General features: G+C 40.6%; 1 protein-coding gene across 2 annotated transcripts in view; it reads right to left on the reverse strand.

Annotated features, from left to right (window-relative positions):
- Positions 1–503: 503 nt before the first annotated feature.
- Positions 504–24,551, reverse strand: part of PDCD6IP (programmed cell death 6 interacting protein) — a 41,980-nt gene continuing 17,932 nt past the window's right edge. Inside the window, exons 6-18 of one of the 2 annotated variants that reach the window (XM_084857986.1) lie at positions 23,947–24,047; positions 21,518–21,634; positions 18,909–19,131; positions 17,616–17,739; positions 16,621–16,798; positions 15,969–16,080; positions 12,357–12,526; positions 11,227–11,475; positions 10,888–11,022; positions 10,163–10,257; positions 8,391–8,526; positions 7,920–8,098; positions 504–6,043 (exon numbers count right to left, since the gene is read on the reverse strand). In XM_084857986.1, the coding sequence (XP_084714112.1) occupies positions 5,875–6,043; positions 7,920–8,098; positions 8,391–8,526; positions 10,163–10,257; positions 10,888–11,022; positions 11,227–11,475; positions 12,357–12,526; positions 15,969–16,080; positions 16,621–16,798; positions 17,616–17,739; positions 18,909–19,131; positions 21,518–21,634; positions 23,947–24,047 (1,988 nt within the window). In that variant the 3' untranslated portion in view covers positions 504–5,874. Of the gene's footprint in view, positions 6,044–7,919; positions 8,099–8,390; positions 8,527–10,162; positions 10,258–10,887; positions 11,023–11,226; positions 11,476–12,356; positions 12,527–15,968; positions 16,081–16,620; positions 16,799–17,615; positions 17,740–18,908; positions 19,132–21,517; positions 21,650–23,946; positions 24,048–24,551 lie in introns of both variants that reach the window. The other variant, XM_084857985.1, reaches the window with a different exon arrangement.

Here is a 24,551-nt window from a genome sequence, read left to right on the forward strand (position 1 = left end):
TCAAGGCTTTCATTTTGTTGGCCTGTGCAACCCTAGTCAAGCAGGCTCTAGCTAACCTTACAGCCCATTCCATAAGGGGAGCAGCTACATCTGAGGCATTTTGGAGCATCTCTCCCTTAGAAGAGATTTGCAAGGAAGCAACTTGAGTATCCTGTGCCTACCTTGAGTTTTCAGTGCACTACAAAATAAGACAGTTTCCTTTCAGCAGATACTGCCTTAGGGAAGAGTTGCTCCCTAATTCCAGGACCCTAGCCTTCCACCCTAGGTTGACACTGCTCTTCTATATCCCAAAGAGTTTGGAATGTCCGCTGGGGTCAAGAGAGAAACAGTAATAACTTATAATGTATTCTTGTTCCCCTTGACTGAGGGAGGACATTCCAGCCGTCCTGTGCTGGGACGTGGATTTGATGTATCTGGATTCCTAGTAGCTTCTGCCTGCAATGTACATATGGGGGGCAGCAGGCAGGGACTCCTGGGGTTTTCTTCCTTTTTTCTTTGTGTGGGTTTTGGGGGGGTTCTCTTTCAATTGCCTGACAGCAGCAATAGGATGAGTATCATCTGAAAAAGGGTTGAGTTCTTCTGCCCTTCCAGTCTGGTCTGGGAATGTGAGGGGATGGACTGTCCCCTTGAGGGAGCAACTGACATTACTGGATTTTGCCTACTGCCAGGCAAGGGGCCACCACCCAAGGAGTTTGGAATGCCCTTCATTGGTCAAGGAGAACAGGAATACATGGCAAGTAATTTCCCTTCTTCCTTGCTGTATTTGTATTATCTAGCAATCTGGCACATAAATCTTCCCAGTTGTGTGGAGCAGATATTTCTGGAGTCAACCATCACTAGCATGGAAGAAATCCACATGATCTCATGAATCCATGTTCTAAGCTGTACTACAGCTGCCCCTTACTACACATTGATACAAGTCAGTAAGTCAAACCATCATATTGAATGTAGGTAAAACAGATAATACATTCTGCTTGCCTGCGTACCCATCAGCTACTTTCACACAGGTTTATGGTACTGCAGGAAGAACAAGAATCTTCACCACTTGCCCAGTTTTCCTCACTCCTCATTTTCCTTTCACCCGTTCTCCACTAGGACAATTCACAACCACTATGCAAAATCCAGCAGTTAGTCCATCACCCCCCCCAACCCCAAGAGTAGAAATTGTGAACATTCTAAATCATTTAGTCTGCAATCCTATGCCCACTTACATGAATTAAGTCCCATTGAAGCTTAACTCAGAGTAGACATGTATACAAGTGCACTGTTAAAACTGCTTATTGATAAGAGGAACACACTCATTTCCTGCTAGCAAGTTCATGAAAGAGTGATGGGTTTCTCCATCAAAATCTTCACTTTCTCCCCAATACCTTCCTATCGCCTTCACATCTCCATTTCCTAGCTTTGAGTTGTTGTGGTTTTGGCTTATCTTAGTCTTTGTTTTATTAATCTTTTTACACCCTTCCGTTGTGTGAAATCATCCACTCATACTTTCAATTGCTGTCCACACACACCTCCTTTGCTGTTGAGACTTCTTGGCGATGGTTCACTTACCACTTAGAAAACTGCCTCTCTTCTTTCACACATTCCCCATCACCGCTGACACTTTCAACACATTTGCAGTAAAGTGTTCTGCAAAAGCCCATTGAAAATGAAATACAAAAACTCCACACTGCCAGTTCATCTGTTCAGATCTGGCACAGCAAAAGAATGAACAAATTAATCTCACCTCAAGCACTTACTGGTGGCTCACTGCATTTTTTCTGTTTAGCCTGGTACCTTTTGGCCCTATCGTTAGGAGAACAAATACCCAAAAGGTTAACTGTTTGCATTTTGATGGAACGATCTCCAGAAGAGGTAGAGATTGAACATGTTTGAACTCCACTTTATCTTGATATTGAATCAGTGCTCGAGTAGGTCATATCTCAAGATATGGCGTGCCCATGCTAGGTTGTGTTTCAAAAGGTTATTTTGTAGCCTGTGGCACACAGGTGTGTGCTATTTAGCTATATTTTACTACACATATTCCTTATCCAACAGGTATCTCTGACATACAAATATATCAGACATATGTGATACCTGACAGTCTAGTGGATACATGTGCTTGCTCAATGTATCCACTAAATAAGCATTAGAAAAACTAAACATGGGATGGCTGAGAAATGCACAAGAAGCAGAAAGATGACTAAGCAGAAAGTAATACCAATGCTCTGCTTCCTAATACAGAAGACTAAACTGCCAACTTGTTTTTTTATGCTGCCAGGACTTTAGGCCCCAGCATCATGTTTTGCTAGGATATTATGCAAACAAGTAATCATAAGTAAACGTAGAGGATGGGATAGTTGATGAAGCCAAGGGCAGTTCAGCGGATGGAGCGGTCCCATGTACAATTTTCAAAACGTGGCATAACCCTAGACAGACCTTAGATCCTACCCAGTACAAGTGGTTAGACCAAATCGATTTCATATTCCTTTAAATCCTACAGATTACCACTAATCTATATATACAGCAGAATCACACAGTGAGTTTCCTACACTATCCAACATCAGGTTGCCACATGTAGGAGTTTGAATGGATTTCTTAAGGAAGACGCTGCACAACATTGGAGGGAAATTCCCCCCTAGTATTCTGAAATAGTAGACTCTAAGGAAAACCCTATCTGACCTATCATTGGACCTCCTTCCCTAGCAAGGCTTGCCTTCTGCCAAGTCAGATTTCTTTTTGGCATCAGATGAAGGCCTTTTTATTTACACGGCTCTTTTTGACCCATGAGTTTTTGTTTTAACACTGGAATGCCGCTTGTTTTGTACTATTACGTGATTTTTATAGTGAAGTCCAATTTGAATTTTTGTATATAAACAGCTCTGGAAACATTTGTCAGATGAAGAGCAAGGTAATAAGTACATTAAATAATTTTTGGAAGATCTTGATAACATGGACATTTGCTCTATTTAATGATTTGAGATTGCCCTCTACTGGAGAATTTCCTTTTCAAAACCCTACTATCCATGCTATGGAAACATTAAGCTTTAGTATATTCAGTGGTAGCCTGTCCCTAACATTATGCATATTCAGAGGTAGCTCACCCCTAACATTATGCAAAACATAGGAATAGCAGCAGTCTTCAGTCCTCACCTTCTAGGATTTCCCTAGTTTATACATGTTTGAAGACAGGCTATAAAATGAAGTGACATTTTAGAGAGCAACTGTGGACCAGGAGATACTGGCAGGTTTTTGACCTGGGACAGCTTTGCCATAAGATGCCTTACGTAAGGTTCTTCCAGATTCTACTAAATAAGAAATCCTTACTAGCACTTCACATTGAGCTGCTGGGTACATGAAAGTCTTCTAAGCCTCAAGCTTCACTGGCTATGAAATAAAAATTTCCTTATTTACCTCAGACTTCATGCCATTATACTGAAATTGTTGTACTCTCCCTATAGTGTTCTTACAGATTTGACTTACCCTGTGCTTAAGAGTTTAAATATATTGTACTAAGGAATTAAGAGGTGTGCCCCCCACACCCACACCCTTCTGGCTATTGTAAAGATCAAAGGCTTCCACATATAGCACCCCCACCATCCACCCTCAGATAGTGCAAGTCAGCCTTTACCAGCCTGGGTCCCTTGATATGTTTTGGACTAGGCCTCCCATCACCCCCAACCATTGGCCAGACTGGCTTCAGCTGATGGAATATGTAGTCCAACACATCTGGAGGGCACTGGGTTGCGTGTATCGATTTGACACTAGTCAGTCAATCTGGCCCAAGACATGCATTATCTTCACTTATGAAAAATGTCCAATTTACTTCAGGTTCAGGATATGCCCTGGAGAACTGTTTAAAATTTCGAACTGAATGATGTCCGCCAAAGGAGAAGGCTAGCTAGGTTCTTCATGCCTGAAACTTCCACTTCATCCCTCGCATTTGCAAAAGATATACCTGTAAACAATACTTTATCTGTATACGCAAACAATGTATACACATAAACAATGCACATTTTCAACCACATGTGCCCTACAGGCAATTGTGCCATGGCACTGGGATTGGTTGCAGCTTCCCACAGTATGTATACATGCGGTGGACAAAGGTTGGCCTCCACATGTGTGAAGTGATGCCAAAGTTTCACACTGGTAGTACTGGAAGACTGAATTGCAGAGATTTGGCTTATTCATTTGTGACAGTTAATGGTATCTTTCAGTTCAAATCTCTTAGCTTCAATCCCATCCCCTACCCCCAAGAGATAAGACTTAACTTACAGGGTGATGATTGATTGCATTATCTTTGTAAAGTACTTCTGACTACTTGGAAAAAGCAGTATATATGGTAAGGTCAGGACCCCAATTGCACCAAGGATTTGAGGCGTTTCCCTAATGCAGCCCCTAATATCATCCACCACCCCAAGTCTGACCTTGAAGATCAAGAAGCCTCTGAGCAGCACGAAATGTGGCCCCAAGGAATGTGGCTGAAAGTAAAAATTGGCTACCTCTCCATGCATGCACAGAAGCACTTTGCACACAGCTTTTTGAGTTCCAGCCTTAATATTTATATTTTTACCTATGAGTTATTGGCATATATGGAAGAATCCCAAGTAGTTCCCTTTTGAATGACCCAATGCAGTTTATGGTTTAGAGTACTTTCCATCTGAGCTTCACATTGACATTGTGACTCAAGACGTCTGCCTTGCCAACCAGTTGTCAAGCAAATATTCCTGCCATTGAAAGAGCATCTTTATTGGAAGCGTAGGCCATTCATTGTGGATTTGACTGCATCAGACAGACTCCATCCAAAAGAGATTACTTCACTAAATTTTCATTTTGAACTGCAGCAAGATGTGCTTACACTACTCTAAACCTTTCACATTCAACCACGTACTTAATGAAATCAATTTAAATTATTCACTTTTATTATTCATCACATTTGTAGCTCAACCTTCCTCCAGGGAAGGCAGGATGAATGGGATTATCCGTGTATGCACTCACAGGTACAAGCAATGAGGTAGGATGGAGATGTTGCAGGCAGTTATTGGATTTTTCACACTTCAGATAGGCAAACACCATTAGATAAACCAGAAGCAAAATATCAAAATAAATGTGAGGTGTTTTACTTGCGAGCCAGAGGGATGTATAGCAATTTAACAACTCAGATGAACGCTTTAAAATTCAAAAGCTATTCTTCTGAAAGATTCAATAAAAATACGTTGATTTATTTTTCTCTTATTCTGGACTAACATCTTGATTTATGGGATTGTTTTTATATTACAGGAACTTAAATACAATCAACCTTGCCCATTTAGCAGAAACCTCAGCTTCACCGAACAACGTGCCCAAACTTCAAAAACATACAATAAGGTAATAAAAAATATCTAGTGTTAACATTTTCAAACTGTCCTATGCCCTTTATTTTGCATTTATGATCTACAATGTCTTGATTAAGCAAAACATATTGGTAGCTAAATTCAAACCCAAAATACAAACCAACATAATATAGAGGAAAATCCTATTTAGTCCTGTAGAACACATCAGACCCAGTGCTTGTACCATTTTGCTTTACATCTCAATTACCCCAGTAACTATTTATAGGAAATGACTTTTGTAAAGAAACGTTTTGGTCTAGTTTAAGAATAGTTTACATACAGTTGAACTTTACTGTAATCTAATTCTGTCCATATAGTATTGCAGCAGCCTGCCAACTTCTCAAGAGGTCTAATGCAGTCAGAATTCAACTGGGAGCACATAACATTTGGAGTATTTAATCAGAGAAAGAATTAACAGACCTTTTCAATACAGCGAGGTACACTATCTGGAACTAAAGATTTAGTACGCTTATTGCAAGTTTCTCTTAGTTATAACAAGGAGTGCTTCTTTGTAGATCTTTTATTGCTGCGGATAATAGGGCTGTTGTGGGTAAGGGTATCCAGGCTGCTGAGGTCCTGGGTATGGTGCTTGTCCAGGATTTTGGTACATAGGTGAAGGTGGGTATGGCAAATTGTATTGGCCATATATGTAAGGATTGTAACCCATTGGTAAAGGCATCTGGCAATATCTGTGAAAACAAAAGGCCATAAATGACAGAATGTAGAAGTTGAAATATTGCAGAATGCACAACCCTTGAAAGCTGCCCTATGCATGATGGATTCCCGGCTCCCAAAATCAAGTCTCCTTTGTAAAAGCAGCTTTCCTGTGGTATATTGCGGTCTTAATAGGATATGCATACACTAAAACTTTAAAGGTTTTTTTAAATCTTAAGAGATTCTAAATTGGGTTGGAATTATCAATAACATTTTTAAACAGCATCCATGGTAAACATGCAAGTTTTAGCTCTCTAATTATATTGGCTTAAAATGCATGCATACATAGCTTGGTCTACATTAAATAGAATACAGGTTTGGATCCCAAGTCAAGTAAATTCAAAGAAGAAATGTTTTCTCCCCCTGCCCCCCTTGAAAAGCGGTGGTGCGGCTAGGGGACCTTCCTAAACAATGAGGGATGGGACGCAAGGGGGCTGGCTATTGAACAGGCATATCACCGAAACTCAGCCTTCGATCCTAAGTTACAGAAATGAATGGAAGGGAAGTTTGCTATCTCCTCCTCCACCCAGCAGCTCCCCTGCACCCCATCCTACACTATTCTGGAGGCCCTCCCCATCCCTCCAGAAAAGCTTTTTCTGGGTTGGGGGTGGCTGCAGGGGGAGAACGGGATGGGACACTTTCCCTCTTTGAACTTTGTTAACTTACTTTAGGATCCAAGCCATAGTTACTTCTGTCACTTGACCTACCAACACACACACTCAGAATTATTACTCTTAACAAACCTTGGCGGAAGACACAGAAATAGTGCCTTTCTATATGGCTATAAGCCAAACATTGAAGAACTTACAGTGAATACATTTAACTCATTTATCATGCAAAAAGTGAAAAGGAGCACTATGTACAATCCTAACAACGACAGGAAGATCACTGCACATACTGCCTTACATTGTCCAAAAGTCTGATCTGATTAAGAACATACAAATCATTCAAGATCTTGAACATACTACGGACATGATACAACCAAATATAAGCACTCTGAAATCAGATTTAGCTTAACTAGAGACATTTAATCATTCAGAGGGATTCTAGAAGTGTTGGCTAGACTGACCCTGTATAAGGAAATGCAAGCTATAGCAGCAAACATCTAAATTATACTTCCCCTTGCCACATTTGTTTTGTCGCTATCGCTCCCTCTAATAGCAAACTCAGTTGGTGAGCGCTGACAGGACTGGAGACAAAATGGGACCACTGAAAAAAAAGCTGGGGATATTAGCATGCTTGGGAATTGCAAGATTTGCAGAAATAAAGCAACTCCCCACCAATACACAGCTCTATGAGGACTAAGCATACTCAGTAGCCATAGATTGTTCAAGGTCAGTTGAAAAAGAAAACCAGAAATCTGGAGGGAGGGGAAGAGTGTGGAATGTTCCATTTAGCCCCTTACAGCCACCTTCCTGAACTTGGTGCCCTACAGATGTTTTGGATTACAATTCCCAGCATTCCTGACCATTGGCCATGTTGGCTGGGGCTGATGGGAGATGAAGTCCAAAACATCTGGAGGGGCCCAGGTTGGGGAAGTCTGGCTTATAGCACTGGAGGAGGGCATGGTTAGCTGGAAATCTGAGAAGAGGTACTACTGTTAAGAGGTAATGATATACTACTCTGTTGCAGGTCCCACTTGTTGCCCAAAATACTGATCTTCACCAAAAACTCTCAATTAGAGATGAAAATTTAAGTTTCAAAGAACCTGAACACATATATGGACGCTTTTATTTTACCTCCAATTTTATTTCTAACCAAACCTTAATTATTCAGGAATAGTAGGACTGCATTAAGAAATCTCTTACATGCGCTGTAAGCAGTCATTAGCTCAGATTTTTGCAAACTTACCCAGGGAATCCTGGATACGTTGGATAGGGTGGCCCCTGAGCCTGTGAAGGTGCTGTGCTAGCTGCAGAGCCAGCTGGAGAAGCTGGTGCCCCAGTGGCTGCTGGTACAGAAGTAGTAAGTGTATTTGCTGTAGAAATCACTGGTGGGGGAGGGCGTGCTGGTGGCTGTGGTTTACTAGACTAAAAAAAGAAGGTGGAGTTAGAAGTCAAGAGCAGTTCTATTCTCCATGTTTTATATTCACAGCAGTCAACACAGTTCTGAAAAACTACTAAAAGAAGACTAAGTAGAAACGGAAATACAGTGTCAAGCTGAAACAGTAACCAAACAAAACAGATTCTCATTTAATAAACTCTACCTGTGCTGTTAACACCTCAGTACATAAAGCTGATTATTATAACTTACTGGGAAATTGCATTTTAAACAAGAATGCTACTATTACCAAAGATGGGTTTAAACTGTTACTTTACTTACTACAATGGTTCTGGGGGCTGGAGTTGGAGCAGATGATGCAGGAGGTTTGTTTCCTCCAGGAGGACCCGTTTGATATGCAGGCACAGAAGGAAAAGAAGGAGCACTGGGTTCTCTAGCAATACTTTGCTGCAAATCTCTTAAAAGGAAAGGATTTCATAAAATGTGAAGCATAACATGGATTTTGTCTAATGTAGAATTTGTGTCCAATACTTTTATACCTAGATCATTTCCTGCCTTGAGCCTCTTTGACAGGGAAAGCGAAAAAAACAATAAATTGGTCAAACTAGGCCTCTAATTAGATTAATCCTCATGTAGCCAAAGCTTAGTGTAATTAGACATCATCTAATTAAAAAGAGAACCTTTTTGGATCAAAGGGTATTCAAGAGAACCAAAAATATACAGTTTGTATCAAATGGCCCTTCTGGTCATCCATGGGATGCATCACCAGTCTCTCCATCCACTCAACCCCCCATGTGGTTTGGCACTCTTTCTCAAGAAGTCACAAGGAACTGTAGAGGAAATACAGCAAGGGTGCCAAACCATTTTTGGTGAGGGGTCTAAATTATCTCCCACTGGGCCCGCCATGGGCTGGATTGTGTCAGTGGGTGTGACCATGGCCACTGACATTGTTGCCCCGCTCCTGCCCATTCTGCCTTTCTCCAGGCTAACAGAGGCATGGAGGAAGAGACTCTGCTGGTGCTGGGAGAAGCAGCTGCTGCTTCTGGCACCGGCCGAGACCCTGGCTTTGTGCAGTGTGCATAGTTCCCATATAGGCACAGCGCGAAAGGACTCAGCCAGCGCTGGGAAGAGAAGCCACTCCTCCCAGTGCCGGCCACTTGCTGCCCACACCCCCACTTTTACCGCCGAGCTCATACAAGAGATAAGAGCAGGGATTCCTTGAGTAGGGTGAGGGGTAGCTTCGAAGCCAAGCCCCTGGAGCAACCCAAAGAAGCTCAGTGGGCTTGATGCACAACCTTGTCAGGCCAGAGTTCCGCATCCCTGGAATGTAGGGACAGGAAAGCTCCACGGTGCAACTACAGCTACATGCTTGGTTCTCTGGATCTGTAACCATGAAATTTGCTGGCTAAAGTAAAAGCACGTATACAAATTATTACAAACACTGTATGTCAGATTACTAAATGAGGCTAGATTTGCTTAAAACAAAGTAGGGGAATACACCCAATTGTCACAAAATATTAGGAACATGGATATACTAATACTCAGGTTTCCCTGACAAATGATGTGCTTGACCACACTGAAGAGACCCAATCGTGGACTGGCAACACTGATGTTGTGCGGCTTTTCTGCAGCTTCATGTAAAGAGTATGCAAGCATACGAGTTTCACAGAAATATCAGTAATGGAGAAAATCTCATGATTCCACCAAAGAACTGTAGAACAAAAGCCTGCATATTTTTACACCAACCGAAATTGGCCGAATTACATATCATTCAGTCTCCTTTGTACATCCTATCTTTTGGGATCAACAAGGCAACCGCTATCTGAGCTATCTTGAGGAGCAGTCTGCAGTCCTATACATAAAAGGCATGAATATTTAGCCCGTACCAATTAGCCAACATCTTGATACATAAAAAGTTGCTATAACTGAAGTATTTCCTGTAATTTACCAAGAGTACAGTCAAGCATTTATGCCTGAAGAATCGCCTCCTGTTTAAGCTACCTTGACTACAAGGTACTCCTCCCTCAAATGCAGTTAACCAAATAAGTAAGATGAAATGTTTTCTCTAAAATTTGAAGGTACAACAGACTTACTTCAGAAGTTCATCTCTCTCCGTCTTGCGTGCAAACACAATGTCACTACATTTGTTTTGAAATTTCAGGAGGAGTTCAGTCAGTTCATTGTAAAACTAGAAAGGAAAACAGTGGATAATCTCTAAGGAACATTGACATATGTAACAACTGTATGAGTGAGAAAAGAGATGACAACTGATTTTCCATGCAGCTTCCATCACTGTAGTTTTATCTTCCATCTTGTACCCCATCTTCCTATTTCACTACTGATAACAGGTGTTTAGATTTTTAGTAACTTCAAAAAGGACCCATGGTTCTAATGACAGGAACACACTGAGTGCTTCTTTGCTTTAATAATGTTGTATCACCCAAAGAGATGTCTTTTTCAAAACTTCCAGTTTTTTTTACTATTTAATTATACTTCCTCTCCTTTTAAAAGTTAGTGTCATCATAGGTTATAAAAATCTTACTGATGCTACAAAATTTGTGGCATTTCACAAGATCACATTCTATCAAAATATGTTCATGAAAAGTCATCCCATTTAACATTTCCAAAATTGCTAATTCAAGATCTACATTCTCTCTAGATATGGTCCACATATTCACATAGCTTTTGCAATGCCTTTACCTGAACAGTAGTGGTACTAGTTGAAATTATTCTTTAAATAATCTAAGGGAAACAACAAGGATAAAATAAACCTGTGGTATTGCTATTGCAGGTCCTTCAACACCATATATTACTATACCTTTGTGCCTTCTTTTAGGTTGCTCACAAGTTCCACAAAGTTGTCATTGGCTACAGCTAAGTTCTTTAAAACTTCTTCTCTTAAATTGGATTCATTATTTGATTGCTTCATCTTAGAAAACTCCTGATGTGAATTCTAGCATAAGAAAAACAATCAATTTAAAAGTTCACCAAGTTCATACTATTGCATAGAATTAAAACTTGCTCCATTAACCTGGAGCATAGCAACTAGGATACCAGATTTAAATATTTACGATCATGACTCTGAAGCCAATATAACCACAAGGCACTCATTGTGCTAAACTGGCCCTTAAAATTTATTACAAGAAATGTAGAATACCTGAATGCTGTTGAGCAGTTCCTCTTGTTTTTTCAAGGTCTCTTGTACTTTTTGGGTGAGACTACCATAAAGGTGATCCAACTCGGTGACAGAAATGGCTTCTTCATTTAGAGCACCATCCTTTGCAAGCGCTGTTAGGAATTTTGTTGTCATGTCGAAGTTTACTGATTTGAGATCATTCTCAAGTTGCTCTCTCTGCTTTTTCACTTCATCCAGATTAGCCAGCAAGGATTTTAGGACATTAACCACCTAGGAAACAAAAAGTAAGAGAATTCATTCTGTATCAATGTTCAATACTTGTTTTCCCCACTAGTCCTTCAAGAATGTGGAAGAAAATATGAAAGGATGATTAGCATAAGCCAAAGCCAAATTAGAGCCCCAATATTCTAATTTGCATCTTTTTTATTTATTACATTTCTTTATCACCCAATAGCTAAAGCTCTCTGGGCAGTTCACAAAAATTAAAACCACAAGTACAGCATAAAAACAATACAAAATATAAAAGCTTAAAACTACAGTATAAAAGTACAACCAGAATAAAACCTAGTAGCAATGCAGAGAATTAAAATACGGTAACAAATTTAAAACAGCAGAGCTAAAAGGCTAGAATGCTAAAATTCCTGGAAAAATAAAAAGGTCTTCACCAGGGGCCAGAAAGAACACTATGCAGGTGCCAAGTGAATCTCTCTAGGGAGCTCGATCCACAACTGGGGTGCCACAGCAGAAAAGGCCCTCTTCCTGGTAGCCATGCACCTCACTTCCTCTGGCAGGAGTTTCTCTCAAGCAAGCCTCAAGCTTAGAAAGCCCAATTGAGTGACAAGATCACTCAGTCACAAAAAAGATTTAACCAATTTGGGGCCACACTAGATGAGACCTGGAACATCCTGACATTTCTTTTTAAAAAGCACCTCCAAGACTCTCCAGTTTGGATCAAGACATAGGGCTGGAGAAAGGGGAGAATTAACATTTGTGCCCCACTTCCCCGAATCTAAATCACTGCCCCCCCCGATGCTATTTGCCCTCCAAAAGAAACTTACTGGGTATGTTAATCATGAACTAGGTTAAATGTTAACATGTCTGAATGCCTCGTTGTTCAATGTAGTTTTAAAAGTGAAATTTCTTGTTCTTACCTCAGTCCCCTGCATAGTTTTTGCTGGATTTGCAGAAGGAATTGCTGCATTCAGTTCTGGTTCCGGTTTACATAACAGTGAAATAGTATCTCGATGAGTTTGATAACGTTCCTTAACTTGTTTGTCAGCTTGCACAGCTTTATCCAAGACATTACTGTAATTGGCGCCCTCTACAAAAGAGCAAAGACGTTTGATGCTCAAAGATGTTTTCTTAATCTAATAAATAAATTAAATCTTGTCCTGTACCAAATTAGCAATATACCAAATCTCAATTACAGATAACCTATTAAGTTGGTGCTTGTGCAAACTTATGTAATTCCACTTATGTGGCCAGGGCTTTATGCAACTCACTCCAACCACGATTTTGGGAAACAGTAATTGGAATTAAAAAGAGTAAACTACTACAACTTCAATCCCTTCCAAAACTAATCTGTTAGATAACTCCAAAAGGGTTCTTTCTGCTGGAATGCCTTTCCTTGCATTTTCTATGGGTTCTAAGAGTTTGGGGGATGGGCCTTTACTTCTTGTACTTCAATGTATTAAACCATAGAGACAACTTCCAACAGAAGAGCTGCTTCGATTTTTTTTTTAAGACTGCTGTTCCCTATATCCACAGTTAATTTGACCCAAAAGGCTTGATTAAATAAAGGTAGAGCAAGATTGTTTTGCTCAGCAGGACCATATTGCACATTATATTAGTAGCCACTGGTTCAAGCAGAGACACTCAAGTTTCTATTCAGGTGCTTGCTTACATATACGTTTTTCTAGAATGGTAAAGACTAGACTGGCCGGATTTGCATGTCACTGTAAACCATGGTGGCTTATAAACTACACACAGTAGCTTATTTTTCCGATAGCCTACTGTGCCCTGACAGACGATTGGAAAAATAAGCTACTGTGCATAGCTTATTCCCCCCCACCGCCCCTCCCTTCCCCTCAATCCTCCAGCCCACATTCCAAGGGACCTAGAGGCAGACCCGTCTTGTCTACTGCCAAGACCCCTTTCGCAGCTCCGATCGCAATCAGATCCCTTTTTTAAAATGTTCCTGGTCCTGTTTTTGTGCAAACACAGTACCAGGAAACTTGCCTGCACTTCCCCATAATTTTTTCCATGTCTGCAAATGGGGCTTCCCATTCACACATCTGGGGAAAATGGTTGTTGTTGTTTTCTTCGGTTTCCTGTTCATGCGCAGGTGCGCATGAGCAGGAAATCAATGAGCCTGCCCCCCCTTGCACCCCTGCACATTGCCCAAACATGAAGGGGTGCAGGCAGGGAGAGCCCCCCAGTTCCCATTGCAATCGCTGCCTCCCCACCGGTTTTGACAGCTGTCGAAAATGACAGCTCTCAAAAGCAAGCCGGAGATAGCCGTCACTACAGGGAGCTGGGAAAGTGCCCCATTTCTTCTGAGGAAGCAAGGGTGCGAGGCCCAGGGAGGGGTAGGTGGGGGTGCCCATACCCCTTCCCCATGCCTGGCACCCTTGCTTCCTCAGAAGAAACGGGGTGCAACAATTTTTTAAAATGTCTTCATTCCATTCTTGCGCAAGATGTAATCAAGACATTAAAAAATGGAAAGGGGAGAGGGGTGCCCCAGTTGGGGGGCCTTGGGGTGTTCCCCACCCCAGCATGAGGGGGATCACACTGGGAAGTGGGTGTTTCAGAGTAGGAGGAAAGCAGAGGGGCTCTTCACCACCCTGCTCTGGAAAAACCACCTACTAGCCAGTTCGCCATACATGCCGGGGTGAGGGGACAGCCCCACCCCCAGGGCACCCACTCCTTTAAAAATCAAGCCGTGAGCAAAAACCTTTCCCCCAAATGGTGGGAAACGGCTTATTGGGGGGGGGGACTGGGGCTGGTGTGGGTGGCAACTGGCAAGGTTCCTGGTCCCATTTTTGCGCAAAAACAGGACTGAAAACATAACCCAAGAAAGGGATGTAACACCAATCGCTAGCAGAGCTGGGAACAGGGGCATGGGCAGCGGCTTGGGCGTGATCGTAAATAGCGATTGTGGCCCCTCTGGGCAAGAGCGGCAGGGGTTTCTGCCACTCTTCCCAAGCAGCTTGCTGGCCAATGCCCTTTACCCACAATGGACTGACAGATGACATGTTAACCCATCATCGGTAAAATAACCCACTCTGCAGACCATGGGTTCCCAGGGTGGCTTATTTTGGGTGACTAAAACAGCACGCAGGTGACACGCCAACTTACCATGGGTTACTCAGGAAAATAAACCTTTATGGATTAATGTGTTGTTGGAACCCAGTCATCTTCAGTTGGCCTATGCTACAACTCTAGCTGACTCAGACATTTCTTGATTAGCTGGTATTTCAAATTTCAGATATTAAAACAGCCTGATTACAGATCCAAGATTCTTTGTACAATTCCTGCCTTTAACCTATCAGTGAGCATTTTGCTATCTAGAAGTAGATTTCCTTTTATAGGTTGGTCTTACAAGTTAAATTATCTTTCAACTGTGCTCATATTAAAACTACTGAAAAAGTAGTATAAACCTTTGGAGTAGTATGGGGAGGGTAGAAGGCCAACACTTGGAGCATAATGAAGGCAAATATCTTTAACCCAGGAAACTATTCCAAGTTGCTATTTTGCTTTAAATCCTATTCTAATCTGGATTATCTATTATTCCTGGGAGTGCTGGGCTAAGGAGAGTAGGCAATAGTCCTCAAGGATCTCCAGATCTGAAACTGTCATCAATACTTAAAATAGCTGAACAGTCTTTGATCAATCAAGTTAAGGTCCTACAGCTTGCCCGTAATTCACCATTATGAATTCTCAGCTAACAAATTAAGAGAGCAATCCTATGGCCCCTAGACAGTGTCGGGGGGGGGGGGGGGCACACAGGATTTTTCGGATTCCTGGATCTGAGGCTGGAGACAGCGCTGACCTCAGACCCATGAGTTTGAGCTCCCCTCCCCCTGGCAGATGGCATGGAGAGAACCACGCCTGCTGCCTCTATGAGCTCACAAATGTGAGTTCAGAGTGGAGGGAAAGGGGGCATGCCTGTGGGGAGGGAAGGGACTGGGGAAGTGAGGATACAAGCTATCCCCAGCCTCCATCCCTCCCCAATGCCTCAGCTGGACAGGCGAAAATACCCGTTTAGCTAAAATGCAGAGCAGGAGGAGCGTGGAGGCAATGATCGGCTCCGCACTCCTCCCACCCTGCACAGGATGCCTGTCAGTCTCCAAGTTCAGAGGCTGACGGGCATCCAGACAGGACTGCGCCCTAAGTTGCTCTCCTGCCTCAATTCTGTGCCTTACCCTCAAGGATAAGCCAAAACTGACCATTTAACAAAAATCCTAAATTAGAAAAATCAATGTACTATACAGAAGCACACTAGACTGTTATCTAATGCAGCCACTTTTTGCTAATAGTGTGCTATACTTATGTATCCCAGAGAGGAGCACAAAGGGATCATCTGTGGTTCAGAGGCCAATATGGTTGCTCTTACATTGCTTCGTCTGGTGTGTTTCCTTTTCAGGATGCCAACGCTACCCCACTTTTGGAACACACCTCAACACAGAATGCAGCTACATGCCAATTTATACATATTTAATAACCAAGCACAAAGATAAAATGAATAGCAATGTAAATATTACCTGTCCTCAAAGGTTTGTAAAGGTCATTTGATGGTGTTCTTTGCCAGCGTTCCTTGAACTTGTTTTTCAGTTCATTGTCTGTTGCTTCTTCTTCATCCAATATCCTTAGAGACTACAATTGTTTTTAAAGAAGTATTTCTAATTAAAAAGGCTTCAAGTTGTCACAACCTTGGGTCCAGGCCAAGTTAGCTGAACCTAGCTCCCATTGGCATCAGTTGGCCAAATCAGTCATGACTTCAAGTCACTGATTTAAATGGGAACTAACTAAGCCATGACTAACTTGTCCTGTTGATTTCAATGGGACCCAAGTTTAACTAAATTAAGCCTAAATCCAACCCATTTCATTTAGAATAAGCCCAGTGTTGTTTTGCATGTCTAATTTCAACCAACACCCAAATAGGAGGGTATATAATTATCAGCCACTTTAAAGTGAGTGAGTGAATGAGTGCGTGTGTGTGTGTTTGTATAATATGTATGAGACAAAGACACACACACACTGATATCTTATAATCCAGTAAAATAATCACTTCAGTGATCCAATATCTTCTAAACAAATGAAATGTAGGATTTTATCACCTCATATTGTGCCACTACCATGGTAAAAAGGTATAAGAATTAACAACACTGCAGTCTGTTCGTATTGTAACCTTACCTCATCCAGAATCTCTCTATTTCTCTGTAGCAGTTCAGGAAGATCTTTCATCAATTGATCAATTGTTTGGATACCTCCCTGTTCAGTCACAGACTTAGACTTCTGCAGAATGGACTGAGGAACACTATCCCCAGAAACATCCTCAATAGCAGCAGGGAGATTGAGGGAAGCCAGCACTCTGAAAAGAATATGATACAATTTCATTTTGTAACAACCAGCTTACAGAGTCACTTGACACCAGGCAAATAATTCGTTGACATTGATACTCCTTTTTCTAAGAAAAAAATGCTTTATTCTGGTATCATTCTTTGCCATCATGAAAAAAATTACCAAGTATCTTCCAAAGTAATAGCCAAATTGTAAATTGTGCTTCCTGTCACGTGCAAAGTGTTTGACAGTGTCACTGCTAATGAAGATTCCTTTTGATTAAATACCCTTGCACTCTCCAAACTCCATACCCAGTTTCAGCAACATATGAATTAAAAAGCCATCAAAAGAGATCTTTGAAGGAAGTCAACTCTGTTTTCTTCATCAGTAACTTTGGTATGCCAAGAGAACACAGTAAGTTGGACCCAGATGAAATTAGTTCCATTTAGTTCCCACTGAAATCAGTGGAACTTCACTTAGTCATGACTAAGTTTTCATATTGGTTTAAACGGTACTTAACTGCAACTAATTTAGGTTGGATCCAACCCAATGGGCCAAAGATGATCAAGTGGAACTTCACTTATGCAACAAGGCTTTCCTGGTTCTTCCCCCACCCCCACTACAGGCCCCTGTACCCCAACCCCCAAACCACTGATGGTCAACAAATCCTATGGAATAGCATATGATAGGGCACCGGGGGGCGGGGGGGGGAGGCGCGCTACAGCAGAATGGGGAAACCGGAGGAATTTGGCAGGGATGCCTTTGCCAAGAGAAGTCTGCTTGCACAAGACATCTCTTGAACCAAGCCACTGTTTTACAAAAGTCAGACATCAGCATAATCAGCTCACCCATTTGCCAGATTGGTAGCCTCTCTCATCTGGGCTATTGATCTGTTAACCAAATCTGCCTTTCTTTGGTTGTAGAGAGTAAGAGCTTGCTGCACTGCTAGAGGAACCATCTTCTCGAACAAATCTATAAAGAAAGCACTATTATTAACAAGACCGAAACCTCACTCTATTTCTACCTGACCTCCCCACCCCCACCCCAGTACTTATTTGGAAAGATCAAACCACCAGCACATGCTCTCCACAGCCTTCCAGAAAGGAAAGCCTTGCTGCCAACCTCCATGCAGGCAAAGTAGCAACATTTAAGCTTACCACTTGTCTTGAGTTCCAGCTTAAGAGCAAGATTATGGGCACATATATGTAAGGAGGGCTCTGTCAGTGGAGAACAACCTCAGGGCACATTCCTACCTGCAGTTACCTGGAACAGTGAATGTCACTTAAAGACAACCTAATCTCATTCTGGCCCCATGAAGCAAGGACCAGTCTGAGTGATGAAAGGTAAACAGTAGAGTCATGCTTCTTGATGTAGTATGATGCTACTGCAATGTCTTCGGATGAGCACAACCCTATAGCATTCAAGCAGACTACCTCACCACCCTTAGGGTGGAGGCAATGCCACCATGACATCCCACACATGCCAAGGCAGACATGCAATAGCTACCTTATATGAAGGTACTTCTGGGGATTTAGATCTTACACAGCTGTTGCTCAGAAGATTTGCAGTCGGCAAGATTTGTCCATGTTTTGCCTGTCAACACTTTGCTAATGTAAAGTTTCCCTTTCTTTTAATTACACAAAGGGGCTAATAGAAGTGAGAAGATCATAGATCAGTACTTCCATGTTCTGCCTGCATAAAGTTTCAGAGACAGAGGTACCAGCTATGTTTGATACCAAAGTGTTACTCATGAGGATCCTAGCCAACATTTCAACTGCAAGAAGGGTGTTAGCACTTGTATGGTTTGGAAGCTTCCTGTGAGGATATTTATATACCTATAGCTAGCAAGATTCAACACTTCTATACCAATAGATATAGCACTGAACTTGGATGGGTTCAAATCTCAGTTCAGTTATAATATCTGAGTGGGATGGGCAATCAAACTTATTTTTCAGAAGCAGTTTCCCATTTGCAAAACAGGAAGACTGCTGACCTTCCTGACATTGAGAAATTAACAAGGGAAGATATCCCATCCCGGCTATCTAGGAAAAAGGTGATAAACCTAAAAATAGTACAAACATTAGAATAGGAATGTTGAAGTCATATGCTAAATGTTAGACTGCAGCAGTAAGTGCACTTACCAGTAAATTTCTGACTTAGAGGGACAACAACTGGAGTAGCTTTCACAAGACTGGCTTTCCCAATAGGCTCTAAATCTTTAAGATCAGGAATCCTGTCATGATAGATGAAGTCATTGTCCTTCTTAGCAGCTGCAAGTGCACGGTTGATTTTGTCAGACAAGTCTTTTACATTTATATATTCATCATAGCGAGATGCCACTGTTTTTACTAGATCGGCAGCATGCTAAATTAAAAATAAATAAAGTTGAAATTAACACTCAGTTTCTGTAACATCTGCTATAACTGAAAGCTTCTGCTTAAGATAACATCTCTGCTTGAAAAAAAATGCAAGATATTTGTCTGGAATGTGCAGAACAAGTTGCAGAAGTTCTATACAGCATACATAATTACTGATATGCAAACTTACTTAATGTTTAGTTAATGTTTCTTAACAGTTTCTTCCTTAAATCTGATATATTTTTAAATGTTCAGATGTTCCCTTTTTTAAGTAGCCATGGCTGTATGTTATAGAGATGCTTCCTAAATGAAAGATAAATTTTTGTTTCATGCTAGACCAGGTTCCCCAGTGCAAACACTCAGCATATTTTTCCTGGAACCTTCAAACATGCATATTGTCTCAAACTACACAGTTCTCATTATGCTGAAAGGTTACTTGTCATTTTTAAAGGAAACTATCCACTGTAGAAAAAGAGGCAGAATCCATCTTTTTCTGGGAGACAAAGAGGAACAGAAAGTATGAAGGGACAAGGAGCTTTGTATTATAAACAGTGAAGTGTGTGTGCAATGGATGTTTATGTATGTACGTATCCATGTGCGTATGTGATATGTGCGTGTGCATGCATATGAGTGTGTACACACTTGCTCACATTATCTTTTCTTCCACGTCAATGTGGAAGCCACTAGATTAAGGACGGACATTTTATTTTAAATTATTTTTAGGATGGAACCCTCTCATTTTTAAGGGATTTTAACTCCCGCCTTAAAACAGGGGTTTTACTGATGGAGAAAGTGGTGAAGAAGCATTTTTTCTTCTTCTTCTCTGTCTGGTACACCATTCTCAGGATGTTCTGCCTTGATACCACACAGCAGTGTCAGACCAGTAATGCAAACTGTTCCATACGTCTGCCCTTAGTGTACTTAAAGAGGAACCCACCTTACACTGCAATTTGAAGTCATACTGACCCCAGCTTTTCCCATATTCTGTTTTTAGAATTCTGTATAGAATTCTCTGTGCACAAGTACTGATGCCACAATGGGATAAAGAAGGGGTTTTTCATAGGATGCTGATTGGCTTTGGGATCCCAAGTTTTTGTAGTGTATGCAGCTCACAGTGTTTTTATATAAGACATGCCACAGATGAGGCAAGCAGGATGGGGACTCTCTATATCTTAAGCAAGGGTCATAGCTCAGTGTGACAGAGCACCTGCTTGGCATGCAGAAGGTCCCAGGTCGAACCCCAGCTTCTCCAGGCAGGGCGAGGAAAGAATCCTGCCTGAAACCCTGGAGAGCCACTGCTGCCAGTCAGTGTCAACAATATTGGGCTAGATGGGCCAATGGTCTGACTCCGTATAAGGCAGCTTCCTATGTTCCTATGTTTTAAGAGGCAGTGGCAGGGTTGCACGCTTTGACTTACAGCAGGATTAAGAGCTGTCTCCAGGGAGTTGGTTACAGAGGCCTATGCTGGCCTCTGCCACGTACCATTCTCCTCCCATTTCATTAACCAACAGAAGGGCTAGTTAAGTTTGAAAAGTGGCAGTGAACAAGTTTTAACATTTGTTTGTAATGAACTTGCAGCATTTTAATGTGCTTGCTCATTTTTATCCTAGCTGAACATGCAGAGGTCTTTGCCCTCCCCACTTTGCCCAATTTGGGCACAATGTAACTTCATATGTCACTGTCTTTAAAAGCCATGCAGCATGATCTGATCCATGTTTACTGAGAGATCCTACTAACTTATGAAGTGCACTCTGAATTGCAGAACCTTATACTGAACTCTTATGCTGGGAAAGAATATAATCCAAAAATGCTCTGCCCAGCAAAACAGAAGATGAGATCTATCAAACTAAAGCCTCAGAGGAAAAAACTGTTACTGCCTCATATTCCATAAACTTGAGGCTATCTAGAAGATTTTTAAAAGCAATTTTCAGGTAACAATCCTCATAAAAACAATCTGTTTCTTTTAAAATGTTTTAATATGGTGTTTTATTCTTTTATCTTGCTGTTCACCACTCCGAAAGCTTTGATGTGGAGCAGTATATAAATATTTTAAATAAAACAAATAAATAACACAAATGTCAAAGTTCTATCCTACAGAAAATCAACCCTAGTGAAATTCTTGCTGTCAAAATGAAACATGCAATAGTTAACATTAGCTATCATTAGGTTATTATTGGACTTTAATTGTGAAGTTGAAACAGGTGTCTAATATCAGTTGATGCAAAACATCAAAAAATCCAAGAGAAAAATTATTGGGAAAAATAACTTGTAACTTTTTTTCTAATGTACTTAAACTAGCCCAGCCAGCCAGCCCCACTTCCCCCAGGTACAATTATTGTATGATAAAATTTTCATTAATTCCCATTTTTTTAAAAAGAAATGAAGTTACTCACTTGCAATCTTGCGATTTCTTCACCAAATTTCTTTTGTTGCTTTGCTAGTATAGACTGATGGTACTCTGCATTGGCCTGCATTAAGCAATGTTTAGCAGCCAGAACAGGAAACACCTCCTGGAAATAAAAATACTGACCAGGGGAAAAGTCCAACCACATAAACCATCACAGACAACATGGGATGCAGGAAGAAAGAGGAAGAAGAACAGGACATTAGTCACCCGATTAATGGTTTAGATAAAACATGAGGAGTGGAGGATACCCATGTGACTTTGTATATATTAAGTTTGGTGGAAGTATGAGTACTGCTCTGCATATTTAAATTTGAGCCGTTTTAAATTGGTTTACGATTTCAATTCACCTAAGTCAACCCTTGAGAAGAGTAAGATTGCTTTAACTCAAGTATGCCTTAGAAAGGACAGCCGGGATGCCAACCATTACACTCATGAGAACAAGTCAAGCACAAAAAGGAACTATCTAGAACTTGAAAAGCCAGCTCTTGTCAGTCACCCAGTTCACAAATATTTGCACCAATTCACACATGCATCTGTGCAACTTTATCTACATGACAACTACTGAATAGGCTTAGCCACAGAAAAGGTAGTGTGTGATCTTCATGGTACAGAGATACACTTGGCAGCAATATTCTTCCTCCAAGAAAGAACTACTGTGATCATGGAATCACTGCCTATTATCTGTGTGAACCATCACTTCACATGGTGAGAATCTCCATTTGGGAGATGCTGGAGGTGGTGACATGGAAAAGGATGTATGTATAAACTGGCCCTTTAAATAAAACAGGGATGCAATTGTTGAAGAAGCATACTTCTTCAACAATTACTTTACTTGCAATAATACTCACTTGCTATCTCTCCGATAGTGCTTGTACTTCAAGAATTGTAACCTTAAACACTAATCATTACTCTTCCAGAGCAAGTCTTAAGCCTGGTGCAGCAGCAATATTTGGTGATAGAATAGACAGTGCCACTGCAGGTGGAAGATGACATTTTTAGAATACTTTCTTTTTTTTTTTAAGGTATCTGTAAGTGGAAAATTAGAACAATAGGGAATGGGCTGGCCTACAACCTCTTTCCCAGATGTTGCTTTTTTTTTCTTTCAAAGTGTTTTTTTAAAAAAACATGGAGAGGTGTTTAAAAATAAAATTTGCACTTGCAATCTGAAGTGATACAGTCCAATCTATCATCTCATTTTGCTGTACAAGAAAGCAAGGTATAAGAGGACATAATGACCATGAAAGTCATCATTACTGATTTGTATACCAAGAAACAGAAAATGCTTAATCCAACATAATCTAAGCCCCAGAGCACCATCAAGAAACTATATATTGCAAATGGAAACTAACTGGTTAGTATAATTATTTCAACAGAACTTACTTCTAAGTAAGGGTGCTATAGGTATGTATAGACAGCCGATTTAAACAGGGATAGATGTGTCTTCAAATATACATCTTCCAATGTTCATCCTATACTAGTCTTCCTGACTGTCCATGCTCACTCTCAGACTATGAAGCACATTTAAGTGAATGGCGACCTCTCACCCTTCCATATATTACATTATGTTAAAAAAAAAAAAAGTGTTGTCCAAATGTAGCGAAATAGCAACTACACAAAGGAAGGGAAGTATTGTTTAAGGTAAACATAGCCATTCTGAAATTAAAAGTACTAATATCTAAGTCAGCAGCAATTCTTAACCAAATCATATGATCTACAGTTATATCCCTACCCATTAAAAAGAAAACTAACTCAGATAAAACAGAAAATCAATATTCATAAACTAGAATATTCCAAGTGTCTAAACGTAAAGGGAACAATGCCCCTTATACAGACTCTAGAGCTGATGTTTCATTCAAATTATCCAGAATACAAATACTACTAATTTACATTTTAAAGGAGGGATTATTTCAAGTTCTGCTTTCATTCCTTATATTTCAGAAAGCCAGGAAATGAAGCAGCACAGCACTCATACTGCCATCATCTTGGGAGAGACAAGTTTCCTGGGTTATGAAAGAGGACAGCATAGTAAAGAGAAATATGAACCCCATTAGGAAGCATGTTAGTTTCAAATTATTTTTAGCAAGGAAATAAAGACCCATCCCTAAAGAGACAGACACAAACATCCTATGTTAAAACTGAATAAAACTATCTGAAGGATATACTTTTACTGTTAAAGCAAACAAGCTTGGAATGAATCCATGTGATTTCCTAGTTTATAAAAAAAAATATGGGGATTTCTTGGATTGACGTGTTATCATACAAAATTTCACTATTTCTCTTCATCCTGCCCCACCCTCCAAATGTCAAGCAAGAATTATAATGTACTTGAGAATACCACTGACAACCTCAAATACATAATCAGCTTATAGCATATTTCTATTCTTCTTATAGAGTCTTTACTATAAAGTTACCAACCTTGGGTAAGGTATCCTTGTACTGACATTGTTTGAATGCATCACCATAGTAATCAGCAGCTTGATTTGCAAGTTTAGCTATGATGGCATCTTTCATTTTATCTAAAATTTAAAAAAAAAAGCTATTAGAGCTGATGTCAGTTTTGAAAAGTAACTGAGAAAGTATTTTTACATGTTCAACTTACAACAGGAAAATATTTTTAAGACAGACAACACATTCTAAGATATATAACTAAGATTATAAGTTCTGAATATTTTCTGTATGCTAAAGCAGCCATGATGTTATGTTTTTGAAACTTATTGAAATTCACTATGTTGTACTGCAATATTGCATCACATAACAAGAGCCTCAAATCTGCATAGCAGATGGCCCAAATGGTAGATGCATCTCTGAAAGGCCTACACTGATCACTGCTTTTTCTTTTCTAACACACACATAAACAAATGCTGCAAGTGTTAATGCTTTTGAAATGTACTAGCCCTCAAGAATCCGCTAAACTGTTCAGAAAAGCATAATCTTATTGAAAAGAGAACAACCCCAGAACAAGCTGTTGCTGTACTGTTTTTACCCACTGGATTTCACAGATATATTTGATTATTTCTACT

This window comes from Heloderma suspectum, chromosome 5 (genome assembly GCF_057233095.1).
Source record: "Heloderma suspectum isolate Gila_16-S chromosome 5, 16-S_ref, whole genome shotgun sequence".
NCBI lineage: Eukaryota > Metazoa > Chordata > Lepidosauria > Squamata > Helodermatidae > Heloderma > Heloderma suspectum.